General features: G+C 38.4%; 1 protein-coding gene across 5 annotated transcripts in view; it reads right to left on the bottom strand.

Moving 5' to 3' along the window:
* Nucleotides 1–27,124, bottom strand: part of EMB2654 (Tetratricopeptide repeat (TPR)-like superfamily protein) — a 120,869-nt gene that overhangs the window by 62,449 nt on the left and 31,296 nt on the right. For all 5 annotated transcript variants that reach the window (XM_089996790.1, XM_089996789.1, XM_089996792.1 and 2 more), the window contains exons 7-8: nt 19,920–20,052; nt 2,553–2,657 (exon numbers count right to left, since the gene is read on the bottom strand). In XM_089996790.1, coding sequence (XP_089852916.1) covers nt 2,553–2,657; nt 19,920–20,052 — 238 coding nt within the window. The remainder of the gene's footprint in view (nt 1–2,552; nt 2,658–19,919; nt 20,053–27,124) is intronic.

Genomic DNA, 27,124 nt, shown 5'->3' with positions numbered 1-27,124 from the left:
TGTACAGAATTATCATTCTGCCCCTAATGGGCTGAGCCTATTACATGTACAAAATTACCACAATACCCCTAAAGGGTATTACCAATTACAAAGGGAAGAAAAACAGTTTAAATTATATAATATATACAAATATGAATATATATATATATATCAATACATTTTAACAGACCTTGCTTATCCTAATTCCTCAATAACTATACACAAACTAATTCATAACAGCAGGCTAATGGCCCATTACAAGAAATTTCCAACAGACTCAAATCTACTCAGCTTCATTATCAAAGGAAAAAAAAGGGACTGAAATCTACCATTTGAATTGCATTTCCAGACATGAGTAGAGTTTGATGGAAAAACATAACAAGGAGACTCATATATATACATTGCATACATGTGAGTACCAGCACCCACAGACACATGTACATATGCATTATGAAGCTGCACATATGCTTGCAAACACACAACACATGAGCTCACACAAAGCACAAGGCACATGAACACATATGAAAACACAAACATAAATGTCCTTGCATAAACATAATTTGCTCATTTTTGTCCAAAATAGTCAGACCTCTGACAAAGTAATCACTTGGTTGAACCCATAAGCTCTTAAAGTGATCCAGACAACTCACAATGAGTTCCTGGGAAAAGCTTTAGGCTAACCACTTGGTTGAACAAAATTTTTACGTGATTTAATTTTGTTTGACAAAATTCGCAATTTACCGTATCACAAAAAATCTTAACCTATGATTATTTGAATGTCTACTCACTATTTTCTACTGGTATGTCGACATTCCACCCGGATCCGGGTTTGATCTGATCGGATCCAACCTGGATCTAAATCTTTTTTTTTTTTTTGAAAAACCCTTAACAATCTACGGATTTTACAGTAGGGCCCCAAACTCATACTTTTGATGATAAACCTTTTGGAGTGGAGATCCGCTTAAACCAATTGTGTTGTTGTGCAGGGTGAGCCAAATGTCACGTGCAGTCACACCCGTGGGGATGTGCAAGAGCACTTCTTGGGAGAGAGTAGTTGTAATGTATGCTACCACAGCTTGGTCATTTTTATGCCACATAACATAATCCGGATTCTCGGTCATAGTGGTCTTCTCAGCTATCCCATCTTTGCTGACTTCTCTAACTTTAGACACGAATTCTAAGGGCACAAATTCGGAACCATCAAGGTGCCCCATCAAGTCATAGCTGCTGATAAAAGGAACTATATGCTTTTCCAAGTTCACAAAGGAAGAGTTTATGGTACTTGAGGACATGATGAATAATGAGAATAATCTAAGGAAACAAAAGGGAAGAAAGACAAAATAAAGGAGAAGAAAACAAGAATATATATATATATATGCAGAAGAGAACAAAGGGCAAAGAATATCGATTGAATATTAAATAAAGAAAAGAGAAGATTGAAATACTCAAAAGAATGAATATTGACGTCAAATACTCAAAAGAATCAATAATGACGTCAAATACTCAAAAGAGAAGATCAAAAACACTGAATCTGATCACCAAAGACATCTGGTCCTCAGATCGTGGAAAGGCTAACGCCAGCAGAAGCCTTTTTTTTTTAGCAACATATGCAAAGAAAGGACCTTTTTTAATGTGCATTCCTTTTTCCTTTTTTTTATGATTGATATATTCCTCCTCTGTTTTTTTTTAAAGGCAGAATGACGACCCAATAAGTGGTAATGCAGGCAGATCTAAACAAGAAGCAAAGGAGAATCTAATATGCAATATATATGACGTCAATGGAAGGAAAACCCATAAAAGGAAGAGAGAAAATAAGGAAAAGAAAGGATAATAAAGAGATGAAAAAGACAGAGGGACAGAAGATAGAATCTTGGAGGAGAAATCAGCAGTCTTAACTCGATGAGGACCTACCCATGCCTGGGCTCTGATACCATGACAAATCCGCTGCCTCGAGATGTGTGTGTGCATCTTTCTTGAAGGAGAAGAAAGGAGAATAAGAAAACAATGAAAGAAGATGGGAAAGGAAGATAGATCATGCCTTCCTCTCTAGGTCATGTACTCGTATATATTAAGTGATGATGATAAGTTACAAAAATACCCCTGTATATAAGAGAATAATACAACAGAACCCAATAATACATAAATGACATAAATACCCCAACTGAATATAAACTAATGACATCTCTAACACTCAACACTGATGCAATCTTACCAATCATATGCATCTATAATCAACCAAGCAAAACTTGGAATAGACTGGCAACACAACAATTAAAAAACAATAGTGCAGACAGCAATTGAAAGGGATCATTTCAAGCATCTAATCCCATGCAAATTCATCTTATGAATGTGACAAAAAACTATAAATTCATAAATTTAAGAACGCCATCAATTTAAACATGCAATAACTAATACATAATTCACAGGCTCGGAGATCATGCTTCCCCTTTAAGTTATTTCTTGGTGCATGCTTTCTAATAAAAGGATGTGGAAAGTTTGAGCTCTTGTATTTTTCTGAAGCTAGTTAAATCAAAGTATGTGCTAGATAAGAGATAAAGTATCGTAATGTATACCTCTATGTACTTCTTCCATTTACCAACACCCAGAAGACCTTTTAGTACAATCGAATATGTCTGAAATGAGACCTCCACACTTGATGCCATCGCCATATAGAGTAACTATAGATGGAAAGCAATAACCCGTAAACATTATTTCACATCCCTAAAAAGTGCAGAACAAATATTAAAGAATGTATATGAGGATATCTCACTCATGTTGGTAGCACATGCTTCAAATGTAAGTGTCTTAGCATGTATACTTGACAATTCTCTATGTATTTGATTTGTATTCAAAAAGTATGCAAGGCACGCTACTTTATATGCCACTATCATAACACAGCTGATAAAGTGAATGTACATGCCTTTTTGTTAAACAAATATTTTTAACAAGCTTGTTATAGCATGACTGTGATACCATTGCATAGTGTTCTTAAGCACAATGGGCATTTAAAATGATAAAATATGCAATAGCAAAAACAGAAAATCCATTGTAGAAAAACCTATACTCGTAAGAAAATATCAATCAAACATTAAGCCTATGATGATACCTTAAACAAAAGATAAATAGAAACCAAGGTCTTGGTCATAAACTTGTTTACCCTTTGTTATTCACAATGACTAACTCATAAAGTATGCAGAAACCTTCTAAAACTAAATGACATTCTCTATAATGTGCCAGTTGATTGAAAGTCATCTATATATGCAATTCATTGTACATTTGTTCCCCCGGAATTATTGGAAAGCCTGCTTGCTTGCTTTGACCAGTCTAATGAATGATACTTCGATGCAACTGGTCATGGGCCATTTTCTAATGAGCATAGGTAGCCAAATTACATGAAAGAGAGAAGGTTATCCTGAAATAGTATTTGTTTATTGTTTTCATATACCACATATGTAAGACTTTGGGAGAAAATATTGATGGTTCATTTTTGCAGAATATTTCATAAACTAGCAATCCTATATTCAGTTGCAATGCAACCTCAAAAGTTTTGTCATATTTAGTATGCTATCTTCAAGAAAAAGCTAAAATCCTACAGAAGCTGCTTTCTCCAAAGAACTCTTTGGAGATAGTCATCAAGCTTCATCAGGACTATCAACAAAAGGTAAAATTTCAACTTGTACTGCATTTTAAAGATCTCCCTTATGGAGTTCTTGATCATTTTGTCCTACACAAAATTTCAAACTTAAATATATATGTAAGAAGAGGTGAGGCACCTTTAACCACGAACAAAGTGTCCACCAACAAGTCCAAAGTGTGCAAGCACAAATGCCACTAACGGCTCACAAATGCTACAAAGAGCACAATCACAAATGCCACATTGGGCATGCACAAAGAATAAAAAAATAATATTTTATTGAAACACGAGATGCAAGAAGCATTACATTGAGAGGGGTTTACCCCTTATTTATAAACACCATGGAGTCCCAAATAGAGATGTTGGAGCTAGTCCAACAGCTCTATTTGTAGTCGTTGGACTAGCCCAAGCAGCTATTCAAACTAGTCAACATTGTGTTGACTAGTTCAAATAGAATTCTGACTAGTTCGAAATGAACTAGACAAAAAGAAAAGAATAAAAAATAAAGGAAAAATATTTACAAAATATATATATATATATACATATATATACGTATATATGTAAATAATACATATACATCTATTTGTATGTATACATATAAATACATATATTGTAAGACTCGTGGTTTAAAAAAAAAGTGTTTTGGTATGTATACATATAAATCTATGTCACATGGGTGCGGGTGTGGGTGCGGGTGCGGGTGCGGGTGCGGGTGCGGGGATTCGGCACTTCCAAAAAACCCGGGTGCGGGGGTGCGGCAGGGGCAAAAATGTAAAATATATATATATATATAAGGGGGTCGGGGGTTCCCCCGACGCGGGTTTTTTCAAATTTCATTTTATATACAGTTGCACGATAGCGCACCCATCTCGTCAGAAGAACAGTGAATACTAATAGCCAGCAAGGCTACCACCATCATTATCATTTATTATGGAGAGAGAAAATCCTTTATGAAAAAGAAGGATCAGCAAGGCTACCACCATCATTATCATTTATTATGGAGAGAGAAAATCCTTTACGAAAAAGAAGGATCAGCAAGGCTACCACCATCATTGTCATTTATTATGGAGAGAGAAAATCTTTTACGAAAAAGAAGGATCAGGATTGAAAAGGCAGGAGCAGCAGCAGCAGCAGCTGTCAGCAGAATTTTTTTAAAAAAAATCCTCAACCCATTTCATAGGGCAAATTAAATCCAAAAAAAATGGACCTAAATGATCCTGGGTGCGGTCAACGCACCCAGGATCGGGTTGACCGCACCCGATGCCGCACCCGCACCCGCGTCGACGCGGGTGCGGCACCCTGCTAGCCGAATCCCTGTGACATAGATATAAATACATATATTGTAAGACTCGTGGTTTAAAAAAAAAAGTGTTTTGGATCCAAGTTGGATCTGGGTCCTTACCCCCCCACCCTTGCGTTCTATTTAAACCCCCCACAAGGGGTTTACTTTTTATAAAAAAAAGGAACGAAGCCCTCTTGTCCCAACTCTCCTCTGCAAACCCCGACCTTCCCGACTCTCCTCTGCAAACCCCAACCCTCCCGACTCTCGCCGGAGCATCGTCGGAGGCGCTACTCTCTCTCTCTCTCTCTCTCTCTCTCTCTCTCTCTCTCTCTCTCTCTCTCTCTCTCTCTCTCTCTCTCTCTCACCGGAGCCGCCCGAAGCCTCAGGTATGTTGTCATCCTCCCCCGTCTCTTCTTCTTCCCTCGTCTTCACCCTCTCACCGGCTCACCCGAGCCATCCTCCTCCTCTCTTCTCTCCCTTCTTCTCGGTGATGGTGGCACCGCCTGATGTCGCCGCCCTGCCAGAAGCAACGGCACCACACAGGTGTTGTTGCTCCCTTCTTCCCCCTCTATTTCCCAGAAGGCAGCAGCAGCGTACAACTGTTGCTACCACAGCAAGGTCGGCTAGGATGGGTGGTTGTCGTCGCCCCTTTGTTGGTGGCCATGGAGGGCGGCAGCAGCTGCCGCCATTATGGTTGACTGGGGGCCACCCAATCGCTAAGTACCTCCACCATTCTCCTCCGGCCCTTTGTTTTCTTCCCTGAGAACCCTGAACCCCAATGCCTCTGTGCTCACCTCGAGCACTCCTTCCTCTTTGATTTTCGGCAAACCCACTTGTCGTGGGCCTCCCTTGCCCCCTGCGCCAATTCTCTCTATTTAGTGACAGTTGTAGCATCATGCCGCAGTTGTCCCCTAAGTCACCTTACCAAGCTGAGATCGGTTTGAATCGAGCCCAACCCGATTCTCTCAGCTGGAGGACCGAGCCTAGGCTCGGTCCTGTCTGGTTTGGGGGCCAAACCCCGCTCGGCCTGGTAGCCGAGCCTTTTATTTCCCTGATGACTGCTACCCCCTCTCTCCTCTCTGTGTATTTTCCAGCAGGCCGGAAGTGAGCAGGCACCCCCCTTTCACACCCCTCTCAGCCAAGTTGAGCCCCGACGAGGCTAGCCCCAGCCGCACCCTTCCTGTCGCAAGACTGGGACCAAGCCAGGCTCGGTCTTGTTAAAATATGTAATCTCATAGGCATGTAATTTTCTTTTTTTCTTTAGTTAGTATTTGGTTTAGTTCTTTCTAGTTGAAACCTAACTAGAACTAGCTAAATCAGTCCATTTTAGGACCCTTATAACCTTCAACTTTTGACTAATCAAAAAGTACCTTTTTGACTAGTCAAAATGGTGCAGCCACAAGGGAGCCGTTAGACTCCCAACGGCTCTAATAGAGCCTTTGGGAGTCCAAAGACTCCCTTGAGGCTCCTCTCCCATTCCCTAAAAATATAGGGACTAATCCCCTTTGTAATTCATTCCTTTTGTATGGGATTTTATCCCAATTCAATAAATTTATTTATTTCATGTTTGTATACCCATTTTCAGGTAGTTTATGTTCTTGACTTCTCTTTGTGAACCTTTGTGGTTCTTGTGGTGTATTTGTGAGAACTTGTTGAGAGATATTTTTGTAGGGTAATTTCACTTCCTTACAGGCCTAACCACCGAGCCCACCCCTCTCCCATGGGTCGCGCAGCCTCGGCTAGAACCGATCTCAGCTTGATCTCCGCTTTCAGACTGAGCCGACTCAATTAGCAAACTGAGCCTGGCTCAGTCGAGCTTTACCCCCTGCCTCTTGTACCGAGCTCGGCTCGAATTAGGTTCAAGTTTGACCCCTACGATGCAATCATCGTCAAGATAAGGTTTTAATACCATTCTTTATGCAGCGCAATGAAATCTTTTTAGCGCTCCACAACGGCACAACGGACGTGACATGTTTACTAAGGCACAAGCTTTTAAAAACCTATGCTTGGAATCGTCAGCAAGTCCGACCATCTTCGAGGTAAGAAAAAGTTGCATACGAGGATAAATGACAGAATACTTCTAACTTATACGTATATATATATATATGCTTTTAACTCAAAGATGCAGTTTTGCGTATTCATGTCCATTTAAAATTTATGCCATTTACTTTGTCGCCACGTCGTTATGTGTACAGGCTACTGCTTACGCAACTTATTTAGCCGATGTACGATTTCGTATATCATGCATTGCTTACGCAATTTATTTAGCCGATGTACGATTTCGTACATCGTGCATCACTTACGCAATTTATTTAGCCGATGTACGGTTTCGTATATCGTGCATCGCTTACGCAATTTATTTAGTCGATATACGGTTTCATACATTGTGCGTCGCTTACACAATTTATTTAGCCGATATACGGTTTCATACATTGTGCGTCGCTTACACAATTTATTTAGCCGATGTACGGTTTCATACATCGTGCATCGCTTACGGAGTTTATTTAGCTCGATGTGTGGTTTCGTACATCGGGCCTTGCTTTATGTCATTTACTTTGTCGTCGTGCTACAATGTGCACAGGCTTATGCTTTAATATATATGTATTCTATATACACATATATATAACTTTATAAAGTATGAAGTTTTGCATACTCCTGCCTACTTTGTATTACGCTTCCATTAAAAGACGTAGATTTGCACATCCTCGCCAAGCTTTGTCACACGGACTCGGCTACGGAGGCACCGCACCCGAGTCGACATGCCCTGGCACGGGTGCGGACACAAGTGCGGCTTCGGACACGGCCCGGACTCGGACAACGAGTCGAGGTTGAGTCCGTCCTTGTTTTGGACTCGGTCAACGTTGACTGAGTCCAAAAATATCCATTTTTAGGGCAAAAAAAATGAATTTTTTATATATTTTTTAAAAATATATATATATAGCATGAGTCTCAAACATAAGCCCCGAAAAAAATCCGAGGGGCGCTGCCCCCCGCCAGAGGCGGCCCCCCTGGACCCCCGCCCGCTGACCGTGCAATGGAACCCGCGCGGAGGGGAGCCCCCGAACCCCCCTTTCTGCAAGGGCAGAAGTACAATTTGCAAAGTTTGTAAAAACACTCATGCTGGTGCCAAACTTTAGAGGACAATATCCATATATATATATATATATATATATATATATATATATATATATATATATATATATAACTGAGTCCCCGTGTCCAAAATTTTTAAAATTATGTCACACCCACACCCGCACCCATGTGACATAGTCGCCAAGTCTTTATTTTTAAAAGGTTTTCAAATGCGAGATTTCAAAGCTCGTAAAATTCGTTGCCTCGAAAAGCAAAAACAAGTATTTGGTGTTTGTGTATTCGCAACCGAGTCTTTCCCTCAAACTTGCATAATGGAAAGGCTTTGACTACGTAGACGTAAGTGGTACGTATGTTCAGTCTTTTGTTTTGGTATCTAAAATGACTCGTATATTCTCTGATCTAAAGCACGAAACATTGAAATTTCTAAAAATGATGTTGGGGTTTCTTTCTGAGAAACCGATAACCCTCTCATCGTAGTGGTACTATCAGACATACACAGCATGTTAGTATTACGATGATTGGATGAGAGGTTTATGGTAACCTCTTAGTGTGCAAATGCACAATGATAAAAAAGAAATCACATAAATGGTGATGATCGCCTTCACAGGCAAGATACTCGAGTTATCATGCCAGTATTAGTATGGCCCCGTACGAAGCTCTGTATGGCAGACCATGCAGATCTCCAATGTGTTAGGATGAAATTGGAGTGAGAGCAGTGGAGTCTCCAAAGGCCATTCAGCACTACTCGGACCAGGTGCGGTTGATCCGGCAGAGGTTGGTCGCAGTACAGAGCAGGCAGAAGAGCTATGTCGATCAACGGCACAGGGAGCTCAGTTTTGCCGTGGTCGATCATGTATTTGTTCGAATCTCGCCTACGAAGAGTGTGTTTCGGTTCGAGAAGAAGAGAAAGTTGAGTGCTCAGTATGTTGGACCTTTCGAGATCCTCAAGTGTGTTGGCAAGTCAGCATAACCTATGGTATTTTCTCCTCATTTTTTCCAGATTCACAACGTCTTCCACGTCTCAATGTTGAGGAAGTATGTGTCTGACCCCTCACATGTGATCCACTACGAGGCGGTCGAGGTACAGCTTGGCATGATGGCATAGGAGAGGCCGGTGGAGATTGTGGATCGCCAAGAGAGGACACTACGTAGTAGGACGATCCCGTTCGTGAAGGTACGTTTATAACATCACAGACTGAACGAGTGCACCTGGGAGCCTGAGGCCGACATGCGTGACCACTACCCACATTTATTCGGTAAGTTCTAATTTCATGGACAAAATTCTTTTAAGGGGGTAAGGATATATATCGTGTGTTTTTCTACTAATTTAAATTCTAAGATTTCAGAAAATTTGGCTAGGTGTTTTGGTAAAGTTGATAAAATCCTCGATTTTAGGTGGCATGAGCTGAGCCTGGGCTTGGCCCAGGACCCATTGACAATACCTAAATGAGCCAATTAAGATTTGGTAAAAACTTTTTATTTTTTACTTTTAAAATCGGGCGAAATTCAAGTTAAATTCAGGTGAAATTCGGAGGCAAAATTCAAGTAATATCTCATTAGATACGTCTCAAAATTTTGAAAACATTGATATTTTGTTTTTCTGAATTCGGGCTACAGTTGGCCCGAAAATCGCATTTTTCAAAAATGACCCGCCTCGATGTGACCGGTTTTGGATCGGATCGCATTAGATCCATATGATCTAAGTTGATAGGGATCTGGACCCGATCCAAGACCCATATTAATCAGGATCTAGTCCAATTTGAGATCCATATGAATATTGGATATAGATTTGGATCTTGGATTCAGATCCAGATCCAAAATCTAGGTTCAACGAATTTAAAGTTTTAAATTTAATAAAAAGGTTTAATTGATGAAATTCAAAGTTAAAAAGACTCCCAGAAGGAAGAGATACCCTCTGAAACTTTCTGAAAAATTATTATTTAATAAATAATAATTATTTAATTATTAAAAATTAATTAATTCTAATTTTTATTTTAGATATGACAGTAACATAATATGTAGGGATTCTAGAAGAGCCCAAATAAGGTTAAAGTAAAATAGTAAAACAAAATAAAACACCAAATGGATCAAAAGGTAATTAAAAAGGGAAGAGGTTAGAGATAGAGTTCAAAATTAGAACTCTATCTTGTAGCCAAATGGATGAGAAACTCAAGAAGGGACGTCACCCTCTCTCTAGAAGACCAAAAAAAGAAAAAAAATTATAAAAGGGTCTAACTCGCCCCTCTCTCTAGATTTTGTTTTCTAGAGAGAGAGAGAGAGAAGGAAGAAGGGGAAAAGAAAGAAAGAGAAAAGAGGAAGGAAAGAAGGAAGAGGACTTCCTTCCGTCCCGATCGTCCGACGTTATTTCTGGTCTTTTTCCGTTTCTAAACGAAGGTACGGGTTCTTCTATCAATTTGAACGGAGAGAAATAGCCTAAGTTAAGTTTATGTGATGTTTTTGGTGGAAGAAAGAAAGAAATCTAATTTTTTTTATGAGTACATATATATATGTGTGTATGTGCAGATTTATTTCTACGAAGGACCATTTTCTCTATGTATCAAAAATCTGATTTTTTTTCTCTTTGTATACCTATCGATTTTTCTATATATACATAGCAAAAGTACAAAAGGATGTAATGGACATGTTCTCAAGTTCGGATCTGCCACAGGTACATGTGGATAGATCTGTCCGACAACACTAGTGGACAGATTTATTTGACTATGCATATGAACAGATCTGCCGATTTTCATAGATGCCCAGATCTGGTCCAGATCTGCTGATTTTAAACTGTTATCAGACTGTGCTTAAAACTGTCATCAAAACATTCTTTATATACACACCGAAAAATCGTTGGTTGTTAACAGAATGGGGTTCCGATTTTCAAATTTAAATGTATATGCAGTTTTTGTTTAAGGAAAGCATGTTCAGATTTAATGCACAAGCAGTTTTTGATGTTTATCATGTATCATTTCCATTAATGAAACATGTTCAGATTTAGATGTATATGCAGTTTCTGTTTAAAGAAAGCATGTTTAGATTTAATGCACATGCAGTTTTGTTTTTTTTATCATGTATCGATTCCATTAAGGAAACATGTTTAGATTTAAATGCATATGCAGTTTCGGTTTATCAAGTATCATTTCTAATTAAGTAAGCTTGTTCAGATTTAATGCATATGCAGTTTTTTATTTTTATCATGTATTTTTTTTTACATGTTTAGATCGGTTAGTATTACATACATATGCAGCTGAAAAAAAATTTGTTGTCACCAGATCTACCAGGTATATGAGTGTGCAGATCTGGAGCGCGCGCACGCGCGCGCACAGACACACACACACACACATATATATATATATATATATATATACACACACACACACACGATCTGGCCCAGATCTGCCAAGACTCTAGCAGGCAAATCCAGTGCTGATCTGTTGAGCTTAGACTCATTGTTTCGGTCGGATTTGTGGTGTTTTTGCAAATGCAAATCTGATGTAGATCTGCTAGGGTTTTTGCAGACACAAATCTGGTCTAGATATGCCATGTACTTGCCCTTTGGTCGGACAAAGTAAAAATACCTTTAGAGCCAATTTTTCTGTTATAATGCATGGCAACGATAATTTATATTTGTCAGCCCAGCTAATGTTGCATAGCATAGCTACTTTGAGGCTGTCATAGTTGCTTTTATATCGTAATTGCATTTGATGTCATTAGGTTGGTCAAAAGTGTTGTTAATATTGTCTTATGACATGATGTTTATTGCCGAGCTCATAGCCAACCCCTGTGAGGGTCATGAGCAAGCTGCTCATGCTCGGTTTGTCTACGATATGGCTATTATGAAGTTGTTTGATGCTGTCATATGGGTTGTCATTGAAACAACCTTGAAATTTCAATTTTGATCTATGTTAGCATTATGTTAGAAAATTTTTCTATATGCTGTCATGATTAGGCTGAATATTAATTTGTTTTTGTTGTTGCGATATGAGTTGTTACAATGTTGTTAAATATGTTTTGTTTTTTATTGTTGGTGGGCTGTTATAGAGCAGGGTAGTGCTGCATATTTTTGTGCAAGACTGTCCGTTGTCCACTACCATTGACTGCATGTTTATACATGAGAAACATGTTACCAATAGCATAATTATGTTATGTACCCCGAGCATGCCCGAATTGGCAAAAGTGTTTATTGGTTGTATAAGCTCATGCAAATAAATATCATGTTGACATAGATGTGCATATCATGAACACGTGATTTTGAAGTGAGTTTTAATATTGCATTAACATGATCATGTGCATCTTTGGATATTATGCATTAGTTTTAATGTTGCAAGCAAGTGTTTATATACATGTGTAAACTTTTTATATATGTATTCTTGTTGTGTATGAATAAATGTGCATTGTGGACATGTTTGAATAATTGGGTATAAGATTTTTGAATAAGATGCACTGGTGGTCAGATGTGAACCATTGTAAGCCATATGGGCCACAAGCATTAGTTGTTCTAAGATTTGTTGTATGCATTGGAAAATCCATTTGAAATTATTGGCTTTCTGAATTAATTTCACTGTTAAATATTGTAACGGACTAAGGTCTCATGTGTTTTTGCATGTTGATTTGCAAAATGATTGTTTTGGTAAAGAATTTGATTATTGTTAAAAAGATAAAAGAGATAAATAGTATAATTAATGTTTTTCTTCCTAAATATCTCTTCCACAGTGTGGAAATCCTGGATAGCGGTTTTGGGAAAACTGTGAGAATACTAAAAGTCCATGTGTGATTGTGTCCCTGAACCCGATATGGTGGTTCGCCTCCCGACCACGATTTTAGGGAGTTTTTTGCCACTTTGTCTAGGGGTGGTGTTGTAGACATCAGCTATTGTTATTGGTATATCAAGAAAATGGCATAAGTGGATGTTGATTTTCCTGGTGTCCCGACATTAGATATTGATTTCTAATGTTCCGATGGATGGTGTTGATTCCTGATATCGATCGAGGATGTTAAAATGTAAAACTGTACATATATGTATATATAATAATATTATATTATTATATATATATATAAATACATTTTTAATTTCTTTCTTTTCTGTATTTTTTTTCCTTTATTTTTATTTTTTTGTCTTTATGTCATCTAGTTCAGTTTGAACTAGAATGACTGTTGCTAGTCAAGTCCTGTCCAGACTTGACTAGCAATAGAGCTGTTGGACTGACACATTCCAACAGCTCTAAATAGAGTTGTTGGACTGTGCCCAACAGCTCTATTGAGTCCTCTTTCAGCTGTGTATATAAAGGGGTGCAGCCCCTCTTGTATTTTACCCCAATGCTTCTTAAGCAATTGGTTTTTCATATCAATAAAGAATACATTTTTATTTTTATTTTGTTTCCAGTTATACCCTTTTTAAGGGTTATGCTTTAGTGTCATTCTTGACACTTGCTCTTGTTAATCAAAGCACGTGTTTCGAAGATCCCCATTTCATTTCATGGTATCAGAGCCGCGGAAGTACTAAATCTTGAGGAAAAGCTGCCTCGGTTTCCGTGCCCGTTTGCAAAAGTGTTCGCCACTTGAAGAGAAGTGTTTTATCACTTCATTGGAGAAGATTTCACATCTTGTTGTATTGTTTTTTTTTCTTTCTTTCTCATTTTCCTTCTTGTTTCTCTTCTATCCCTATTTTTTCTCTCCTTGTAATCGATGGATGACAATGATAAAGTCACCATCATGCCTATGAAACTAAGCGATACGAACTATGTAACATGGGCTTCAATCATGAAGCACCATATATGGGGAAAAGGCTTATGGGGGATTGTGGATGGTTCCGATTCGGAACCTAAGCTATCTCTTACTAAAAAGGAGGGAGATAAAGAGGTCCCTCTATCGGAAGAAGAGAAAATCAAGGCTATTGCCTCATACGAGAAGAAATGGAAAGAATGGAGAATATCTCATGCGAAGATAATGTCATGGCTTATCAATAGCGTTGACATTAAAAAATGCTCAAGTCTTGCCAAATTTGATCATGCCGATAAGGCATGGGAATACCTTAAGAATATGTATTCCCTTAAAGATATTGCACACGTGTGCAACCTCCAAGAAAAAGTTCGAATGATGACACAAGGAGACAAAACTATTCGTGAATATTACAATGGGTTGTCCGAACTTTGGGAAGAACTTTCCCTTTTAGAACCAAAGTGGCATTGTGCCGAAGACATCGAGCTTCGTCAGAAACAACTCGATGCTGAACATTTTTACCAGTTTATCACTGGATTAAGGCCGGAATTTGAAACCACTAAATCGGCCCTACTTCACCGGGGAAAAATTCCTTCTATTGTTGAAACTATTGAAGAGTTAACAATGGAAGAAAATCGTCTCCGGAAAGGTTCTTTAAAAATTGAAGATGATTCCGTTTTAGCCGTGTCTAGACCAGGGAATCATGTTCGATCATATAGGCCTCCTCACTCTAACCGACAAAATGGTGACTATGATAAGAAGAAAGTTATTTGTCATCACTGTCATGAATCGGGACACTACAGGCCACAATGTCCCAAACTTAAGGAGCTGAGAGAAAAAAGAGCTGCAATTGCTGGATCGGAGCCTAAAGATCAGGATGCACCAGTTTCCCTGGCCCAACTAATGGAGATTCTTCAGCCTCTCATCAAAGGTGCCTCTTCCTCATCTGAAGCTTCAACCGGCGCAGCAGCCTCATCTTTTTCTGATTTAGGTAAAATTTCTTGGCTTCTTGACTCTGGTGCATCTTTTCATATGACCCCAAATAATCAAAGTCTATCCAAATGTGTTAAAAATAAAACAAGTGTGTTAAAGGTCTTTACTGCTGATGGGACTTCTCTTGAAATAGAAGGAATAGGAAATTTTGAAAAAATTTATAAAACAAAAAAATTTTTTATTCCAGAAATTAGACATGTTCCCAAATTAAATTTAAATCTTTTATCTGTATCTCAAATTTCTGATTATGGGTGTAATATTTCTTTTTCTTCTCATGGTTGTTGAGTACAGGATCGCCAGTCAGGCAAGCTGATTGGGGAAGGCCATAGAGAAGGAGGACTCTATTACATGGATTTTTTGGAAATGCCGAAGAAAGCTTTTTGTTATAATATTCAAAAAATAGAGTTGGAACTGTGGCATAAGAGACTTGGTCACCCACATATAGCCAAAATCCAACATTTTCCAAATCTAGGAAAATTTTGTAACTCTGAATCATTTGATTGTAAAGATTGTATTCTCGGCAAAATGAAAAGATTACCATTTCAGAACAGAACCTTTTTCTCTTCAAGACCACTTGAATTAATACACTCGGATGTTTGGGGTCCTGCACCAGTAATTTCTAAAGGAGGATTTGTTTACTATGTTATTTTTGTCGATGATTTCTCCCGACATACGTGGATGTACTTTCTCAAACATAAATCTGAAGTATTTTCATACTTTCAAACTTTTCATAATATGGTTAAAAACAAATTTCAAAATGATATTACTATTTTTCGCACAGATTCAGGGGGAGAGTTTTTATCCACAGATTTTCAAAATTATCTTAAATTGCATGGCATCACACATCAAAGATCTTGTCCTTATACACCTCAACAAAATGGATTGGCAGAACGAAAACATCGCCATATTATAGAAACCACTAGAACTTTATTAATAGCAAATCAAGTCCCTAAAGACTTTTGGGCAGAAGCTGCCTTAACTGCCACCTATCTCATTAATAGGATGCCATCTTCTTCGTTACAAAATATCACTCCCATTGAAAAACTAATGAACATTTCTCCAGACTACTCTAGATTAAGAATATTTGGGTGCAAATGTTTCATATTTACTGACAAAAATGATAAACTTTCCCCTTGTGCGATTCCCTGTGCCTTTTTAGGATATGCTGAAAACCAGAAAGGTTATAGATGTTTTGACTTCAAAAATAATAAACTATATGTGTCTAGAAATGTTTCCTTTCTTGAAAAAGAGAGCTTCTTTGATTTTAGAAAATTAAAAGACGTCACTGAGTACTCCTTTTTGCTAGATCTAACATCAACATCTGATGAATATGACCTTGATTGTAACTTTGATGATGATCAAAGAATTATTGATCTTAATGTTGAAAATGAAGAAGTTCATAGAGATACTAGTATTCAATATTCCAGGCGACAAGAGTCTAATACTCCATGTGCACTTGAGAAATATTCTAACATTCCAACTAGACAATCATCCCGAATCTCGAGGCCTCCAGAAAAGTTTGTATCATACGAGTCTTTCTCACCCACATATAGGGCAGTTATTGCATTAATTCACTCATATGAAGAACCATCCACATATTTTCAAGCAAAAAATGATATCAAATGGATAGAAGCCATGAAAGCTGAATTAGATGCACTTGAAAAGGCTTCTACATGGAATATTCAAGATCTTCCTCCAGTGAAGAAAACTATAGGATGTCGATGGGTTTATAAAATTAAAACCAAGAGTGATGGTACTCTTGAAAGATATAAAGCCCGTTTAGTAGCCAAAGGTTATGCCCAAGAATATGGGATTGATTATGAAGAAACCTTTGCTCCGGTGGCTCGTATGACTACTGTCCGAACCTTAATTGCCTTAGCTTCTATCAAAAAATGGTCTATTTTTCAAATGGATGTCAAAAATGCTTTTTTAAATGGAAAGCTAGTTGAAGAAGTATATATGGAACCCCCTCCTGGTCTAAGTATTCCTAAGGGTAAAGTCCTTCGCTTAGAAAAAGCTCTTTATGGACTTAAACAAGCACCAAAAGCTTGGTATGATAGGTTTAGTCGTGTTATGATTGATATTGGTTTTCAATTCTGTTTAACTGACACTGCTTTGTTTATTAAGAATTCTGATGCAGGGATCATTGTGCTTCTTCTCTATGTGGATGATATGATCATCACCGGAAGCGATAAACAGGGAGTTGAAACAATCAAAACACTTCTTAAATCTCATTTTGAAATGACTGATTTGGGCTTGTTGAGATATTTTTTAGGCATTGAAGTTGCTTATTCTCCTAGAGGATATTTATTATCTCAGACTAAATTTGCTTTTGATATTGTTTTCAGGTCTGGTATTACTGATGATAAGAAAGTTGACACTCCAGAAGTTGTTAATGTTAAAATGAAGATTGATGATGGAGAACTTCTTGCAGACCCTACTCCTTACAGACAGCTTGTCGGGGCACTTTCCTATCTATCCATTACCAGACCAGATATAGCACATGTTGTTCATACAGCAAGTCAATTTCAACATGCTCCTACTTCTGTTCATATGGGAGCAGTCATGCGTATTATCAGATACATCAAGTCCTCTCTTAGACGAGGACTTTTCTTATCTTCCTCCTCTTCTCTTGATTTAATTGCATATACTGATGCTGATTGGGGAGGTGATCCCAATAACAGACACTCAACCACTGGCTTTTGTGTCTTTTTAGGGGAATCATTAATCTCGTGGAGGTGTAAAAAGCAGCAGAAGGTATCTCTCTCATCCACCGAAGCTGAATACAGAGCCATGGCAACCACGACCATGGAAGTAGTTTGGCTCCGACGACTGCTTGCTGACATGGGAGTTGAAGCAACAAAGGCTTCACAAATGTGTTGTGACAACAAAAGTGCGATCTACATTGCCAGTAACAGAACATTCCACGAACGCACCAAACACATCGAAATGGATTGTCACTACGTCAGAGAGGAATATCTACACGGGATAATTGATCTGCCATATGTCACTTCAGAATATCAGTTAGCAGACTTCTTTACAAAGCCTCTCGCTGCTCCCCGATTTCACTTTCTCTTAGACAAACTTTCGCTCATTGTACCGTAAGTTTGAGGGGGAGTGTTAAAATGTAAAACTGTACATATATGTATATATAATAATATTATATTATTATTATATATATATATAAATACATTTTTAATTTCTTTCTTTTCTGTATTTTTTTTCCTTTATTTTTATTTTTTTGTCTTTATGTCATCTAGTTCAGTTTGAACTAGAATGACTGTTGCTAGTCAAGTCCTGTCCAGACTTGACTAGCAATAGAGCTGTTGGACTGACACAGTCCAACAGCTCTTAATAGAGCTGTTGGACTGACACATTCCAACAGCTCTAAATAGAGTTGTTGGACTGTGCCCAACAGCTCTATTGAGTCCTCTTTCAGCTGTGTATATAAAGGGGTGCAGCCCCTCTTGTATTTTACCCCAATGCTTCTTAAGCAATTGGTTTTTCATATCAATAAAGAATACATTTTTATTTTTATTTTGTTTCCAGTTATACCCTTTTTAAGGGTTATGCTTTAGTGTCATTCTTGACACTTGCTCTTGTTAATCAAAGCACGTGTTTCGAAGATCCCCATTTCATTTCAGAGGAACAAGCATGGAACCTAGTAATAAAATACAAATTATGTGTTAAGCTACAACTGAGAACCTATCTTGGACTTTGAGAATTTGTGGTGTCTGTTTTGAGTATACGTGAGTTTTAATGAAAAGTGAAACTAAACTTGTGTGCATTTAATAAGGACATGCATGCAAAAGAGATCTCTAATATTAACTTAATAAATTGTTCATGCATGTGGATTGGAATCATGCATATTTACTGTTCTGCATTAATTCATGCATTCTTACTTGCTCTGTTTCATGTGAGAAATTGTTATTGCATGATAAGTGTTTTCAAATGCTTGAATGAGAAACGGTTTATAAGATTGTTGTTGTTATATGTTCCTCTGAAAACTTCTATGAATTTGATTTATGTTTTTTATTTCCTATTTGGATTTCTAGAGGAATTCGTACAAAAAATATTTGATTCTTACCCAGTACTTCCTATGTTTTTAACAGGACCTAAAGCTCAGTGATGAGAACGACTGTCACAGGGAGCCTACGAGACTGTGTGACTTACCTTCTGTTAGTTTTGAACGACTGTGTGGCTCAATGATTTTAAATTTTAATTTACTTCTGTTATGAGACTTTGATTCTTGAGTAATAAAGTTAGTTATTTTGTTTGGATGGTTCAATGTAGAGATACCTTATGGTTGTTAAGTCTATGAGGCCTCGGATCCTTGGGTTTTGGTTTCCGTAATTTTTTTATAAAAAGTTTCTACTTTTCAACGGGGATGAGTTGGGGTTGTTACACACACATATATATATATATATAATTTAACAATATATACTTCACACACTCAAGCTACATAACTCAATATTGAAAACTTGGGAATAATATGTGAACTGACTTTACATCAATCATTTGTGGCCCAAGGATCAGATAATCGAGAAGTCTGATTGACCAAAAATGCATATGGCCCTTGGAAACTCCATTCAATTGTTTTTATAAGGTTAATTTATTTGCTCAAGTCAGAATGGGAAAATTCCAATTGTTCAGGAGTAGACGTGGCTATTATGGACCTTTGACTGTGTTTGATATTTTCAGTCAGTTACAAACTTATATGGCCACAAAGCAATTCCACTCAGGTTTTATAGGGTCAAATGATGTGACATAGTGGGGCAAAAACCAGTACTCAGGTGCAAACCAAGTTATTATTGACCCCTGGTGGTATTCATCTGTTAGTCGGTCACAAACTTGCTAGTTCACCAACCTCCAAACATGTCATGGACTCAAAAAGAAGCTTTTGCCAACTCCCTAGGCTTTCTATTTTAAATTTATTGGAGAAAATTAGTGGAGGCCAGCAATGCACTGGTTTTCAGTTTTGGCTCAATCAATGAGTTTTTCAAAACACTACTGTGGTCCCCACTCTGAGACAAGTTGAAACAGTTACTCATTAGACTTGGTGATCCCTAAGTACGTCTGAATCTAGAATTGAGAAAGCAAGGCACATCTCTTAAACTTCCACTAACACAAAAAGATAACCAAACTAATCAGGCTTAAGTCAAATAACACTTTCTAAACGAAGCACCTCAGGTGCTAAAAAGTGTGAGCAGAACTTTATACCTTCATCATTGCGTCTATCTTCCCACTTTTCCCCAAGAAGAGCAAAAGTTGGTTTAAAAACCCCTGTGAAAGGATTGGAATTGAAGATTCCATCTTTTTTACTAGGTCAAGCACTGTTTTCCAGTCTCTCAATCTACATGAAACAACAATTATGTTAGCATGCATTCATAAAGTGTAAATGAGCATGTTTCATTACATTGTATTTATGCAGTGACAGCAGATGCTACACTATTCGAATAACAAAAACCAAGAAACAAAAATGACTATTTTACATCATCCTCAACCAACTTTTTTTGCAATTTTTTATATTTTTTAAGTGCTGAGATTTTTCTAATATTTTTCAACTAAACCTATATTATAACAAGATTGGCCTTGCAGGCTTGCAGAGATATAGCCGAGACTGATATTTGTGATTATTGTATGTGTGTGTGTATCACCTTCCGGCTTTAATGAGCTTTAGCTCAAGGATCAAGCTTGGTTCATTTGAGTAAATGAGCTTGAGCAGACCGAAGCCTCTTACAGGAGCGTGTTGTATAGCCCTAACTAGAAGATATTTTTAGTAATTTTGTCATTTTTCTCCAAAGGTGTCCAAGAAAATATAGGAATGGATGTGAATGTGTTAGATAACTTATGCAGAGCATCCAAAGATTCACAGTGTAGAAGCAGAGTTGGATCCCAATCCAACTCTCCAGACCCGATTCGAGCATCGCTACCCAAGGCGATCCACATGCTTGCAGGACGTTCCTTGTCCTAGTGGATCTTCCATTTAGTCGATGCTCGATGTGCTCCTTCTTTAGTTGTTTTGATTCCATTGCGTCTTCGTGGAATCATATTTTTGGATATTGTATCGGCAATATTTATTTCATGTATTTTTTTTTAGAAGCCGGATTCTACAGATCCGGATAGTTTTGGTGCCCTGTAGGTTTCTTTTGTGGCATTAAAGGGTGTATGAGGAACGAGGGTAGTTTTTATTTATTTTTTTCGTAATTGCATTTTCTAATGCATTTTTGTGCAGGATCCAGTTCGCTGCATGTTTTGGATCTGGATCAAGATCTATTTCCAAGGGGGGCCTAGTTGGCATCATTTGGGAGTGGATCATCTTGGCCTTCATTCAAAATCCAACCTTGACTATTCCAAGTCAATATGGATGTTGAACCATTTAATAATCCTTGGCCAAATATAGCTTAGTCAAACTCGTTTTTGGAGCAAGGCTTGGGAAGACCAATTTGCTCTTTAATGTGGCTATTTCCCAAGCCCCAAACCTATTAATGAAGGGAGGTCAACCAAGGGGAGGAGGTTGCTTCTTCATTTTCAAAATTTCTGCAGTGTGGCTGGTGCTAGAGAGAGAAAAACGTTTTTTAGTGAAAGAAGAAAAAAAACTCATTTGAGTGTGGAAGGCGCTCTTGAGAGGATCAATCTTGGCGTGTGGTTGTATAAGCATCTTGTTCGTGAGTGTTGAGCTTCAAAGAGGGTGCTCGATCTGCTGTTTGTGAAACTTCGTTTGATGTCGGTTGCTTCCCAACGACATTCATTGCTACCTTCATCCGGATAACTAAATCATTGGTTCATTAGTTAGAGTCCATTGTTATTTTTCTATGTTTCTTGTTGAATGTTGCTTGTAGTTGCAAGTCGATTATTTGCTGAATGTTGGCATGAATGTTTTGAAATATTTATGTTGATTGATTCTATTGTTCACAAGAAATTTCAGTTCGTTGTGATTTTACATAATTCGGTTTTCCTGTCAAAACCCGGATTCCTGAATCCCGAGTTGTCTGAAACGACTCCAAAGAAACGATTGTATCGGCCTCGATAGTGATCAGTTTCTGACATTCTTTAGCTTCCCGAAAAGCTAAAACGATTATCTATAACTTTGTAGTTGAGGCCATTTCGTGAATCGGCCGTTTGAGTCCCTGAAAAGTGTTGTTAAAGTGTCAGACTGACAGGAATCCACTGTCACCTGTTTGTTTCAGAACACTCCTAGTGGTGTTCGGTATTTTTCAATTATCTGGAGCAGTGTTTGAAAAGCGTTGAGGCGTAGCGAGGCGCTCCACCAAAATCTGAGGCGAGGCGTAAACCTCGAGGCGCAAAGCGTAAACCTAAAAAAAAATTAACTTAAAAAAAACTATAAAAATTATCTAAAATTATAAATAAATAAGAAATGTTTTATTGATGAAGCGCCAACCAACACGAAATAAAAAATCTCAAATAAATACTAAAAAAATATGAGATTAACATGTAAAAGTAACATTAATGCAACAACTTGATCTATATAAGTATCTAATTGCATAAATATGAGCATTCATTCAATAAAAAACTAACATTAACAACAAAATGCATATTAGCACTAACAACATCATGACATAATTAAAAAATGCATGTTAACATTAACAACCAAATGTTAATGTATTTGTCCAGAATTCTTCAAAATGAGAGTGTTAACATTCACAATTACAACTGAAAATCCCAAAAAACATATAAATGGCCAATAGCTCTATGATATGAATTAGGGCATAGGCTCTTGTTGTGTCTCGTCATCATCAATATTTAAGTCTTCAATATCATCATCTGAAGAATCCATATAAATAGGTTCTTCTTCATCTTCATTCTCTGACTCTTCATCATCTACACTTTCTTCATCCACGTCCTCAATTACTTCTTTTGCTTTTCTTTTTCCTTCAATAAAAAATCATGTATTAAATATTTATGTTATGTAATTAAAAAACTACATTTATATTCATAGCTAGGTAAAAGGAATATAACTTTACCCCGATCTCTTGAAGACATGTCTTGCCTAGAACCACTTTGTGAAACATGAGGTGAAATGACTTTTTCAATACGCACATGCTCAATGGCATTTATGTCGAAGTTCGGATCCAACCATGAATCCTCTAACCAATTGGGATCACTTGGCAACACTAGATCTTCCTTCTCCACAATCCACTCATCGTCTGAGTCTATATGATCTAGACATATAGGGTCTTTGGTAGCCCTCCTCTTCATATTTTTCTCTCTTAATTTCATATTGTACATTACAAAAACCAATGCATTCATCTTATCTTGTTCAAGTCTATTTCTTCGTTTTGTATGCACCTATAATTTCAAATCATTGATAATCAAATATAAGATAATTAAACTTATAAAAATGTATTTCAAAAATAAAATACAAAGTTACAAACCAATGAGAAAGCACTCCAATTCCTCTCACAACCCGATGCACTGCATGTCAAACTTAAAATTCGAATTGCAAAATTCATCAACTCAGGATATTTGTGCCCAAATGAACTCTACCAATCAGCTGCATTCAAATAAAATAATAAAAAATTGATAAAAACATTAAGAATGTCATAATTAACAAAAACATAAAAAAATATTGACAAATAACAACATAATTGCAAACTTACTAGGATTTTTTAATTTTCTTGTTGTAACAGCTACCTCTCTACCAAACAAGCACTTTGCTTTTTTAAATGCATCGATTTGTGTTGTAATTTTCAACCGAATATTTGCACCAGAAACTAATTTTTCAACACAATCATAAAAGCCAAGGTTGAAGTTGCCAGCATAATGAAAATATGGATTTAAATAATAGGCAGCTGCATGCAAAGGCTTATGAAGTTGCAAGTCCCATCGTCTATCAATGATATCCCAAATAGGTTTATATTTTATTTTGACATTGTCAAGGTTTGAAGCAATTTCCTCATTTGCTCTATCCATTGCCTCATACAAAAATCCCATAGCAGGTTCGTTTGCATCAACGAGTCGCAACACTTTCACGAGAGGTAATGTAGCTTTAATTGCATATGATATGGCAGCCCAAAACTTATGATCATTAAGAACAATATAAGAAATGTTCTTAGCATCAGATTTCTTATAGTAATTAGATGTTCTAAAATTTGAAGATAAGAACATCGACTTTAACTCTTTCTTATAACATCCAATACTATGAAGTGTAAGATATGTTGTGGCAAAATAAGTGATGGCAAGACGCAAAAGTTCTTTCTTCTTTGTGAATTTTCTCATTAAATTTAATACCCATGCATGACTATAAATGTATCTTGTAATTTTTTTTGCCTTTTCTACTGTATCTTTAAAAATTGATATCTTTCCAATATCTTCTAACATAAGATCCAAGCAGTGCGTTGCACATGGTGTCCAAAAATATGTTTTTCCTGCTGTTAACATATTTCCAGCTGCCACATAATTTGGTGCATTATTTGTAATGAATTGCACCACATTACTTTCACCAACTTCTTTAACAACTTCTTCAAACAACTTACACAAATTTGCACCAGTTTTTTCCATGTCGCTGATGTCAACGGACTTCAAAAATACTGTCCCAGATGAGCTGTTCACGAGAAAATTAATTAAGTTTCTTCCTTTTCCATCTGCCATAATACTGCAACCAACCTTTGGTCATTCTTTTTTGAACTCTTTCACAATTTTATGAGTACAATCTACCTCGTCCTTCAAAATCCACGTTATGATCTCATGATAAGAAGGTGGTTTGAACCCTCGCCCATAATTTGCAATAGCTTCTATCATTACACCAAAATATGGACTGTTGCAAAGATTAAATGATAAGGCATTTGCATAAAAAAATCTACCAATGGCACGACATACATTTTTTCTTTCATCCCTTTTGAAAGCAGTGTTTATTGTGGTTTGTCGTGCTTCTTTGTTCACAAAAAGGTCCATAGGACCACCTGTACTTGTTTTTACATCACTACATGATCCATTAGTTTCTTTATTCACATTATCGTCGGTTAATGATCCAAAATAAACACTTTTCCTGATATTCAACTTGTTTTGTTCTAACTCTTCTTTCTTTAGCCTCTGATCCTTTAGATGATTCTGAAAAAATCTATTCACGTCAGGTGGAACTGCTTCGCACATGCTTACACCATGTTTTGGGCCAGCTAAGTGATGTTTTAGCCTATAGATGCCTCTTGTACTCTCTTTATGACAGTAATTACAAATTACATGTCCTACGAGTTTGGGATCTTTAGTGGGATTTGGAACTTTAACTCCATGATCCCATCACACATCTTTTCCCATTGTTCAACTGCAAAAATACATATAACAAAATATATATTAACATCATGCATTCTGCTGACCACATTACATGAAAACAAATGCAAAAAATGTAAACCACATTCAAAACTTGTCAAGTTTAGTCAGATTTTTAAAGAAATCTAAAAATCAGCATATTGTATTACACTAAAACTTCAACATAAGTATTAATGTAGTGCAGTTTTTTTTTAACTAGTCTCACAAGTATTAATGTATCTAAAAACGATAATTAGTAAATTAACAACTAAATTCTAATCTAAATGCAGGAAATAAAATTTCTGAAATTGAAAAATAAACTTAACAAGAAAATGTAACAAGAAAATGATGGCAAATGCAAGCAAAACAATAAGGCAGAAGTAACCCCCTGGCGACGACAGGGGGCTCCGCCACCTTGTCGGTCAACCAAGAGACAAAAGAAGACGGGGGGGACCCCCTGCCCAGGAGAAGCGACGACAGGGGGGCGCCCCCCAGTCGGGCAATCCCAATAGAAAGGCAGGGGGTAACCCCCTAGCGACGACAAGGGGCTCCGCCCCCCTGTCGGTCGACCCCAATAGAAAGGCAAGGGGTAACCCCCTGGCAATGACAGGGGGCTCTGACCCCCTGTCGGTCGACCAAGAGAGAAAAGCAGAAGGGGGGGACCCCCTGCCCACGAGAAGCGACGACAAGGGGGGCACCGACCCCAATAGAAAGGCAGGGGGTAACCCCGTGGCGACAACAGGGAGCTCCGCCCCCCTGTCGGTCGACCAAGAGAGAAAAGCAGAGGGAGGGGACCCCCTGCCCACGAGTAGCGACGACAGAGGGGCACCGCCCCCCTGTTGGTCGACCCCAATAGAAAGACAGAGGTAGCCCCCTGGCGATGACAGGGTGCTCCGCCCCCCTGTCGGTCGACCAAGAGAGAAAAGCAGAGGGGGGGGGGGGACCCCCTGCCCACGAGAAGCGACGACAGGGGGGCACCGCCCCCTGTCGGTTAGTCCCAAAAGAAAGGCAGGGGCCCTGCCGACGAGAGGCGACGACAGGGGGCTCCGCCCCCCTGTTGGTCGACCAAGAGAGAAAAGCAGAGGAGGGGGTAACCCCTTGCAGACGAGAGGCGACGACGGGGGCTTTGCCCCCCTGTCGGTTGACCCCTCACTGAGAAGAAGTAAAGAAGAGGGCTTACCTGGCGGCGGAGACTTCGACGTCACCGAAAAACGCAGAGAAACAGAGGTCGTCGAAACGGACGGCGGTGGTGGTGAGTCGTTGGCGCCCTCGCAACAGAGAAAAGAAGACGGTGGTGGTCGGTGGGTCGCCGACGCCTTCTCAACAAAGGAAAGAAGAAGGTGGAAGAGGCGATGACCGGCAGCGGGTGGTGGCCGGCGGTGCCGGGGGACGAGAGGGGACGGAGTGGAGAGAAGGTTCGAGAGAGGCGTCTGTGTCTTTTTAAAGACACGGATTCTCTCGAGCCTTCGAGCATATAGGTCCAGGTCCGGGTTGGACTCGGGTCCGGGCCCATCGGATTTTTTAATGTGTGCCTCACGGTGAGGCGCGCCTTGCCTCAAGGCGTACGCCTCAAGGCACATGAGGCATACGCCTTGAGGGTTTTACGCTTTTTAAGTGCGCCTCGAGGCAAGGCGCGCTTTTTGCGCCTTGAGGCGCGTTTTTAATAACAATGATCTGGAGATTCCTTGCATGAAAATTTGTTTTGTTTGATTTTGTGGAAAGCTAGAACCTAGATTTAAAACTTTCATGTTTTGAGTTTTAACTGAATCTTCGTTTAAGTGTCTCAAAAATATTAGACTTTATGCTGTTGTCGAATATTTGAAGTTTTAATCCATTTGATAATATCTCATACCATTTCCAGAATTCAAAAATTCGTAAAGCCTTGTAGAAAACTCAAAAAATTCTGAATCTTGGTTCGTTAGAAAGGTCTGGATCTGACCTTCGATTTCTCAGTTGGTGGTTTTCGCAAACTCCCCTATCTGCAGGGTCGAAAACCCTTTCAAACAGACTGTCCGCGGAGTCCAGAAGTCTATCATAGGCTTGTTTGTGAGTCTCAGTCTTGAGTCCGTAGAACGGACACCGCTGATCTGAATCCAGTGATTTCGGATTCGTTGAAAAGGCGTGTCAATCGCGCACAACTTTCCTTTGGACCGCTTTTA

This window comes from Nuphar pumila, chromosome 2 (assembly GCF_984573655.1).
Source record: "Nuphar pumila chromosome 2, dmNupPumi1.hap1.1, whole genome shotgun sequence".
NCBI lineage: Eukaryota > Viridiplantae > Streptophyta > Magnoliopsida > Nymphaeales > Nymphaeaceae > Nuphar > Nuphar pumila.
This window is presented reverse-complemented; position numbering and strand designations above follow the sequence as displayed.